The 9809-nt window shown below is 52.7% G+C and overlaps 1 protein-coding gene across 3 annotated transcripts in view; it reads right to left on the bottom strand.

The window, feature by feature from the left end:
- Positions 1-1780: 1780 nt before the first annotated feature.
- Positions 1781-9809, bottom strand: part of TRPV4 (transient receptor potential cation channel subfamily V member 4) — a 39561-nt gene continuing 31532 nt past the window's right edge. Inside the window, exons 14-17 of one of the 3 annotated variants that reach the window (XR_004278052.1) lie at positions 9614-9741; positions 8229-8350; positions 5571-7756; positions 1782-5193 (exon numbers count right to left, since the gene is read on the bottom strand). Coding sequence is in view for 2 of the 3 variants with exons in the window: in XM_032310470.1 (XP_032166361.1) it covers positions 7599-7756; positions 8229-8350; positions 9614-9741 (408 nt within the window). In the remaining variant the exon portion in view is untranslated. Of the gene's footprint in view, positions 7757-8228; positions 8351-9613; positions 9742-9809 lie in introns of all 3 variants that reach the window. The other 2 variants (XM_032310470.1, XM_032310469.1) reach the window with 2 other exon arrangements.

Below are 9809 nucleotides of genomic sequence, written 5' to 3'. Positions count from 1 at the left end.
GGTTGGAATCCTGGCTTTGCTACTTGGAATGACCATAACCCAGACAGGGAATTCAAGGACACAAAAGCACAGGGCAAGAACTTGGGGTCTAGAGCCGGGTTTAGGGCTGGATGGTGGCCTGTGGCTTGGCTGTTCCCAGGGGCCCACCCACACTGGGGCATCAGGGGAGAGCAAGGAGGCAAGACTGGAGCCACCCCTCTAACTAGGCCAGGTCCCCCATCTGGAGATGTGGGCTGAGGACGGACCTGCCTCCGATCTGGGAAAACCTCGCCCTCAATGGGCAGGATCTGTGGGTCTACACGCAGCACAGTGGGAGTGCATGGCACAGACAGTCTGGCTGGGATTCTAGCCCTGTCCTAGCACCACTGGCTCCCAGGTGCCTTGGCCGGGCTCCTTCCTGGGAGCAGGGCTGCCTTATCTCAATGGACCCTCCAGCGTGCAGCACCCCTGCACTCCATTCACATAATCACCTTGGACTACCTGCCACATTGGAGGGGCAAGGCAGGTGATGATGACATCACCATCAATGCTATAATGCCCATGGTCACTGCTAGCAGACGGGTCCCCAGATTTGGTGCTAAATGGTATCTAGTCCCCTATAGATTATGCAACATGACACAGGTGCATGTCTCCATGGCAGAGGTGGGGTGAGTGAGGCCCCTGGAAGGCCAATCACTTTGCCCAAGGTCAGCCGAGGGTGCAGAATGGAGAAGCAGCTGGGACAGAACCCAGGCCTATCTGACTCCAAGCCTGCCCCTGGATTGGGCTGCACTTTGCAGAGAACATAGAACTACCACCACACCCCAAATATGGCCAATTCGCTCCAGCGCCTCGGTCCAGCCTTGGGTCCTACACTCCCGGGGGCAGGACTTCACGCTGGGTAAAGGCTCAGAGTGGGTGAATCTGCCATCTGTCTGACCCCCACCTCAGGCAGAGCTGCAAGCCTTCCTCTAGGTCTTCTGGGGTGACACTGGGCTCCTCTCCCTTTAGCGGTCTTGCGCTCACGCCCCTTAGTGTCCGAGGTGGTCGCCACATATGGCTGGCACATAACCACCACTATGTGACGCCTATTGTCATTAACTGCTAGGAGAGCATCACCCCATCTCACACTGACATCAGAGCAGCCCCAGAGGGGCATGAAAGCTTGAGCAAGTACAGGAGTGGAGCCGCCGCAAGGAACACTCACCTTTCCAGGATAGCTCTGTGCTTTCCCGACTGGTATAGGCTGGCCTTCCGGCGCACCTCCCCACTCCTGGATAGGGGAAGCAGACAAGGTCAACCCCTGACCTTGCCTGGCAACAGCCAGAGACTTCAGCTTGGAACCTACACTGGGGCTTCCAGAGGGGCGCCGCCAGCGTGGGTTTCACATGCACGCTTCCCACTGCCTCACCCACCGTGCAATCCAGGTGGCCTTCAAGGGCCCTCAGGGACCCCACCTGCCCCTGCTCAGGCCTGGAAGGTGTGGCCCAGCTAGGGGGACCGATGGTCAGAGGATTTCTTTTTCTTTCTTTCTTTCCTCCTTTCTTTCTTTCTTTCTTTCTTTCTTCTTTTTCTTTCTTTCTTTCTTTTTTTTTTAAGATTTTATCATTTGAGAGAGTGTCTGGGAGGGGTTGGGGGGGTTGGGGGACGGTCAGAGGGAAAAGCAGACTCCCCACTGAGCAGGGAGCCAAACATGGGGCTCTATCCCAGGACCCGGGGATCATGACCCAAACTGAAGGCAGATGCTTAACCAAATGAGCCACCCAGGTGCAGCATGGATTTATATTTAAATCACCACCATGGGCCAGCTCCCTAAGAGTGGTAGTGGGAGGGGAGGGGGCAGAAAAAGTGGCCCTCCTTGACACCGTATGTGACCCTGGGTGGACTTGTGTGGCCTGAGCCTCGATTCCAAATCTATCAGAGGAGGTGGTGGCCTCTGAAGACCTGGGATGTCCACAGGTGACGTGTGATCAGGATGACAGGGCAAATGAGTCCCGAGGCAGTCCCAGGGCAGTGGGGCCTAGGGGCTGAGGATCAGACAGACTTGGTTCCCTCATGAGCACCCAGTCTTTGGCAAGTGACCACCCCTCTTTGAGCTGCCTCTTTTTCCACTGCAAAGAGCAAGCACATTACAACCACCAGGGGTTGAATGTTGGAAACAGGTGGTCAGGTTCCCTAGGGGACAGAGTCTCCTTGGGAGAAGATGCCCCCAAATTTAGGCGTGTTACTTCTGTCATCACCTGGTCCAGATGCTTTCACCTTGGAAAATGGGTTTCTAGGTTAAAAGAATTAAAGAAATAGATGCATCCCCCTTCCCCCACCTTAGAGCTGCACAAATATTAGCATATTAAAGGCTCTGAAAAGTCCTTCAGGCAAGGTACCCTTTTAGCTTTAACCCAGCATTTCCCTAATATTTTTGATCACCTAAGTTTTTGTTTCTATCCATTAACATCCCAAGGAACAATACTTCAGGAAATATAGAGTCCTACCTCTGGTGTTGCAGTTAGGGAAACTGAGGAAGCTCCTTCTCTCTGGTGATGTGTGGCCCTCAGTTTCCCCAGTTGGTGGAGCAAGACTGGACTCTAACCCTGACCTGGAGTCATTGGGCCTCAGTTCTGGGGCCACCACATCCTAACTGGTCTTTGTTCACTGTGTTGTGCTAGGCCCAAAGGAGAGAAGAGACCCGCAAGGAAAGTGAAGGAATCCCTCCTTTGACAAGTGGGGGTGTACCCCGATTTTGAAAATGAGGTTCAGAGAGGGAAGGCAACTTGCCTGAGGGCACACAGCAACTAGGCTCTAGACTGTCCAGGGGCAGATCTGGGCTGCCTTCTCTCCTTGTTGGGAGGTGAGGGAATTCCTGAACTCAGAGCCTCAGGGTGCTCCTAATGGACAGCTCAGTGAGGGGCTCTTCTGACCAAGTTGGCTGGTTCTAGGTTCCCTGGACCTCTGCTGAGCCGGCCACTGGGTATGACTACAGCAGCCCCTGGTGGCCAAACTCGAGGATCAGCCGTCCCACCCTGCACAGGCCAAAGGCTGATCGGTGGGATTCGGTGGCTGCATCCCAAAAGGAGGCGGGGGTAGAGGGTAAGAACAAACGAGACTCTCTGATGTCACAGAGCACCTGGAGATGCTGAGAAGGCTGTCTGCTGGAATCTGGGCACCTGGGTTCCATTCCCAGCTCCATCCAACCTCTCCTGTCCTCACCTATTGGAACCCATTACAGGCTGTTACAGTGGAGAAATGATGACCTCATGCTTTAGAAAGGCCAAAACCCCATGTAAAGACAATCCTACAAATCCCTAGAAGGGTTCTCCTCCGAAGACAGAGGGGGCAAATCCTGACTCCACCACATCTAGGCTGTGTATAGGACATACTTAGGCAAGTGTGTTTACTTCATTGGGGCTCACTTTCCTCATCTGTAAAATAGGAATCAAAACATATTCTTGTATCTGCAGGAATTGGGCAAGGTATCAGGAAACCCTGACTTGCTGGTTTAAATGAGAAAGAAAAATTATCTCCAACAATCATAAGAAGCCCTAAGGTAGAGAGATAGGTGGCCCCAGGGTTGGTTAATTCAGCAGCTCAATGTATCATCAAAGATCTCTTTCCACTTTCTATTCTACCCAACCCTTTCATGGTCACAAAATGGCTGCTGCAGTTCTAGGCATCACATCACAAACCCGACTGCCCAGCAAAGACAGCATCTTCCTAGATTTCTCTTATTTTCCCAGGACCCCCCTCCTTCAGCAGACTTATGCTTTTGTCTCATAGGTCAGAAGTCATAGGTTCATGTGGCAATTCCCCAACCAATCCCTAGTAAGGGAAATAGACTCACAGTGGTTGGCCTAGGGAAGCTCCTGACTGTGGAGCAGAGTGGAGAACTCTGAACAAAACAAGTGCTGCGAAGAAGGAAGGGGGACATGGTTTCTGGAGGGACATCCAACACCTGTCCTCCTGTTCCCACACATGGCTCCTGAGACATGAACACCAAACACTGAGTACAGTGCCTACCAGCACATGATCACCTGCTTCCTCCCCCTATGGTTTCCTCCAAGAAGAGAAGATGCCCAGCTCGCCTGAATTCTCTGGGCTTGGGTCTCTGCAGCCAGTGCCCTTTCCATCCTGTCCTCTGCCGCGACCATCATCCCTCCTTTTGCTTCATCTCATGAGTCTGGGGTGAACGAAGATCTCCCCCATTGTCCTGATGGCTTTGTGCTCCTAAAAATGAAAAGGTAAGGGGTGCTTGATTCTCACACCAACGCTTTTGCCAGGGAGTCAACAATTAATAACAGTATGAAGAGAGGCCCGGAGTCTTTAACAGCTCCGTCCAAACAACTGAAATGATGATCAGAACACATGTCTTCCGGGCGGTGTGGAGACTGCCGGCTACAACGTTATTATATTCGGAAATGTCAGGAGTGTGCGTTCCGGGGAGATGAACAGTGTGGTTGAAAATGACTTTTGATTTTTAAAAATTCCCCAGCATTCATCTAAAACAATAATAACAGCTAATAATAACAGGGCATGTAATAATGAAGTATTCATAGGCATAAGCGGTAATTGTTCAATTAAGATCTGAGAGTTTCTGAAACTGTCTTTTCTGATGGGGTCCCATTGTTTTTGACTCTAGTAGCACTAATTATTTCCCAGTAGTGCTTTAAAGTTGAGATGAAAAAAGCCCTCCTGTCAAATATGACATATAAGTGCTTTATCATTATTAAATACACATACACGCACATAATAAGAAATCTGGGTTGGAATAAAGTTAGGGATATGTTCAAAGAGAGAGGGTTCTAAACAGGAGCTGACAGTCTCCAGGGCTGAGCGAAAGTGGCAGGCAACAGCCAGGGGCTTCAGAGCAAAGGAGGGATCTGGCCTTGTCACCGGTCACCTGTCAGGGGTCAGAGTGCATTCTCTCCAGGATGGGCTCTGAGGGCAGAATGTGGGCGTTCAACTTCCCAGCCAGGTGCCCTGGGCAAAAGTCTTCACTTCTCTGAGCTCTGGCTTCCTCATCCGAAACATGGGGGGCAGTGGACATTCTGCAATCATTAGCTGTTGCTGCAAAAGTGATGCCTGCCCTTAAAAAAAAAAAGTAACTACCGCAAAAACTCATCGGCATGGGAGAACAATTCCTTCTCATGCATCTTTGGGGTTCCTCTGTGGTCACCCGGGCTTGCTGCACTCCACGGATCTCGTAGCCTCCTTTCGGGGAGCCTAGACCAAGCATGTCCGCTGATTAAAACAAAACTCACAGTCAAGCCAGGGATGCAAAATTCTGCTTTGTGCACAGTGGGAGAACACCATAGGGCTATCTTGCAAATGCAAAGGCAGAGGGAGGAGCGGGGAAGGGGGGGCACCGACCCAGTCTGGCATAGGTACCCATACTGCAGCTTTCCTTGGGAAGTGCCCCCATTCCAGGCCCTGTGGTCTGGGGGAAGCCCATGCCATCCCCGGCAGCTCGGCCTCTCAGGGGTCCTGAGAGATTAGCAGGTATTGGAGAGCCATTGGGGCGGAGGGTGGGCATCTGGGAAAAGGCTTGCAGCCACTGCTAGCAGGCCCAGTCAGTATGGATTCCTGGCAGGAGAAACTACCTTTCTCCATGTGCCCGTGGGCTTTAGGACTTTGTGGCTTCCTGCCTGCTGATTGGCTGAAGCAGGAGACACGGAACACTATTCTGGCCAATAACAGAAGAGGGGAGGTCGTTCAGGGACAGGTTTCTGCTCTCCTAAAAGGAGACACAAGGAGAACCACCACCATTACTGTCCTCACACCAACGTTACCCTTCCAGCCAATATTACTCTGCCCATGTGCATTACTCTCCTCCCACCAACATTATCCTTCCCCACCAATATTACTCTTTTCACCAATATTCCTCTCTTCCCACTGTGAATCCACCCACGAGCTTTACTCTCACCACCAATATTAATCTGCACCAGCATTACTTTCCTACCATCAACGTTATTCTTCCCACCTGCAGGGGAATAATAATACTCTCCCCCGAAAAATACCCTTCCCCCCCAGTAATACCCTTTCCATCAATATTACTCTCCCCAACATTACTCATGCTCACCAATACTACTCTTCCCACTGACATGAAGCCACACCAGCATTACTGTCTTCCTACCAACTTTACTTTTCCTCACCATTACTCTTCCCACCTGCATTACTCTCCCCCCAACACCACTCTCCCCCAAGAATATACGCTTTCCATCAATATTACTCTCCCCAACATTACTCATGCTCACCAATACTACTCTTTCCTATCCACATTACTCTTCCCACCAACATTGCTCTTCCACACCAGTATTACTCTCCCCCAACAATTACCCTTTCTCACCATCTGTCCTCACACCAACATTACTCTTCCCACCAATATTACTCTTTATATCCAAACTACTCTCCCCACCAGTACCCTTCCCACCAATATTACTCTCCTCCCACCATTACTTCACCCACCAGCATTACTCTCCCCCTACCAACATTAATCTGCACCAGCATTACTCTCACCCATCAACATTACTCTCCCCCCACCACTATGCCCGTCCCCCACTATTCTTTCCCACTAACATTCCTCTTCTCTCCAACACTCCTCTCCCACGCCAACATTACTCTTCCCCATTAACATGACTCCTCTTCTTCATTACTCTCTCCTCACCAATATTACTGGTGCACCAACATTACTCTCCTCCCCCAGTATTACTCTTTCCCACAAACATCACTCTCTCCTACCAACGTTACTATTTCCTGCCAACATGACTCCCCCTACCCCTGTGTTCTCTCCCTGCCAGTAACATTTCTCTGCCCCTCAGCATTACTCCCTCACCCAGCCAACCTTACTCTTTCCCCATTCCCTTCAACTCCATCTTCTCCCTCCCTTCCAATCTCACCCGTGTCTCCTAGGCTCACACCACCAAATGCCGCTGAGTCCAGCCTCTGGCCATCACCACTACCGCTCCTCATTCTCATCCCTGCCCCCACCAGCATTTCTGAGCTCCCCCGTCTCGCTGCTCTCATCCCCGTGCCATTACCACTCCTCTCATCAGGATTCCTACCAGCCCCAGCATCAGTGAATGAACATTTATTGGGCACCGACAAACCCCAGCCCTTTTACAGAACACACCGAAGGCACGGCCCCACTGCAAGGGCCCCAGCCCCATCACAAAGCCACAGGGTGCTTTGTGCCACCCAGGCCCCAGGCTGGGGCTGGGGGTTGGCTGGCAATGACCTGGAATGGGGTCCTGAGGCTTCGGCCAGGTTCCCTTTGGGGACGAAGGTCACACCACTTTCCTGAGAGCAGAGCAAATAAATAATGGAGAGGCAGGGGACCGAGCCCCCGTGGGCAGAGAGGCCCTGGCCTTGGCTTATGTGACTCCATGGGAGTGAGACCAGCAGTCAGGAGCCACATGCCCTGGGGCGGCGGAGCTGGGGGGGCAGGAGCTGGGGACCAGAGGGTCCTGGGGCCTCCCCTTCATCTCTGCCCAGCCCTCGCCTCTGGAGGTCAAAGGAGCACGTGAGGGATGCCCTGCGGAGGCATCGCTGAAATGCAGGTGGAATAGAAATAGGCGGGTGGAGGGACAGGCTTGGGCTGCAGGCCAGAGACCCTGACCCGCCCACAGCCCCTAGAGGGGCGCGTCATCAGTTCTCCACTTGGGGGGGTAGCTCTGCTGGGGGCCGTCGCAGCTGGGGTTCCCCATGTTGTCCAGAGGCACCACCACCTCATCTGGGTTTGAGTTCTTGTTCAGCTCCACCACGCGCGGCACCACCGAGGACCAGCGATCTGTCGTGAGCACGGCGGAGGGAGGAAGGAGGGCGGGGGGGAGAAGGCACACATAGGCGCTGAGCACCTTCTGTGTCCCGGGCACTCTACGGTGATCTAAAGGGGGAGGATTATCATCCCCATTTTACAGAGGCCAAAACTGGGGCTCCGGGAGGTCAAGCCTCCAAACCCAGGAGCACACAGGGGCAAGCGGGAGAGCCAGAATTCAAGCCCGGGTCAGAATGGCTGAGGGCCTGCATCCCCACATCTCATGCACCCAGTGCAGGGGAAGGGAGGTGCCCCAGGCGTTCATGAGTGGCAAAGGCAACAACTCAGCGGCCGGCCCCTTGGGCTCTCCCATTCTACAGATGTGAACAGGGAGTCTGCGAAAGAGGACAGGACTGCCCAAAGCAAATCGGGTATGAGGACGACCCAGTTCCCCCTCTGCATCTCTGGATCTCCCCCACCCAACCCCCCAACCCCCTGCACTCACCCCTCCGGAGGCGGCCCACAGTGTGCGAGAAGCCGTAGTACTGGTAGTTCTCACTCTTGCCTGGGTCCTCATTAATGATGCCCAAGTTCTGGTTCCAGTGAGACCAGTTTACCTCGTCCACCCTGGTGGGCCACAGCAGGCAGAAAGGTCAGGGGGTCCCCTACACCGACTGAAGCCCTTCCCTGCCCCCAGGCAGCCTCCCTTCTCCAGCTCCCCAACCCATCCTCCTACTTTCCCTAAAAATTCTGGTAAAATACACGTGACATACAATTTGCCATTTTCACCATTTTTAAGTATACAATTCAGGGGATTAAATAGATTCCCCCTATGTTGGGTCACCATCCCCACTACTTCTAATATTTCCTATCACCCCAAGCAGAAAATCTGGACCCATTAAGCCGTAAGTCCCACTACCCCACCTCCCCATAAGCTGTGCTCTGCTTTCTGCCTCTATAGATTTGCTGATTCTGGACATTTTGTATAAATGGAATCCTACACTGCGTGGCCTTATGTGTGTGGCTGTTTTTCACACAGCATCACGTCTTCGAGGTCCATCATTCTGGAGTGTGCATCAGGACTGTACTCCATTTTACTACTGAATCATATTTCCTAAGGATGCTTCGCATTTTGCTTATCCATTCATCTGCAATGGACACCCTGCTTCTCGACATTCTCTCCCTCCTCTTTATGGGACGCCCTGGCAAAGGCAGCAGGCAGCTCCTTGGGCTCCAACAGGCTCAATCTAATTTCCCTCTTGGAAAATTATTTTTTGTCATTTTCATTCAACTGCCCTATTTGGAGCCATTTCTACAGGTTAGTATCCAGTAAGGAAGATCCGTTCACTGTTCCCCTTTAGACAGACAAGGAATCTTGGGCTTGTTACACGGTTCATACAAGGTCACGAAGCTGACCGATCAGAGGGTCAGGATTGGAACTTTGGGTTCCAACTGAATAGGACTGTCTGGCTTTCCTAGGAGGCGGGTACCAGTGTGCAGTCTGCTGCACAGACCAGGAAACTGGCTCTGCCTGACTCAAGGCGTGATGGTCGCACTCTATGCCAGCAATCGCTTTACGAAGAATGAGTCATGTTGAAAGAAAGGATTCACCCAGAGGTTCCCCTAAGAAGGGGGCACTCCCTATGCATTTGGGTAACAGCCCAACTCTATTGATTCCATGTAGCTAACCCCAGGGGGTGGTGTCGTCATCTGTGGAAAAAACCCAGGCTGGGAAGAAAACCTTCTTGCCCGAGATCACCCAGTAGAACTGAACTGCAGTTGGGCCCATCAGGCCTCAGTGGCTCAGGAAGTTGCAATGGGTAGAAAACGTAAGGAGGCTTGACCAACGCAAGAAGGTTCAGCTCCACTCTCCTGCCTGCCCCGGCTCACCTGAAGCACCACCTGCGGTCTGGGGTGCCATCCGAGCTCTTGCCCACAGTCACCATCTCACCAGAGCGGAAGGCCTTCCTCAGGAACACAGGGAATGAGCGCTCGATGTCCAGGATGGTGGTGGCCCACTGCACGGGGGAGAGGGGCAGGCTATTGGTGAGCCTCCCCCCACCAGCGCCTACTGCCCTTGTGGCAG

The sequence above is a fragment of the Mustela erminea genome, chromosome 13 (assembly GCF_009829155.1).
Source record: "Mustela erminea isolate mMusErm1 chromosome 13, mMusErm1.Pri, whole genome shotgun sequence".
NCBI classification, from domain to species: Eukaryota; Metazoa; Chordata; class Mammalia; order Carnivora; family Mustelidae; genus Mustela; species Mustela erminea.
This window is presented reverse-complemented; position numbering and strand designations above follow the sequence as displayed.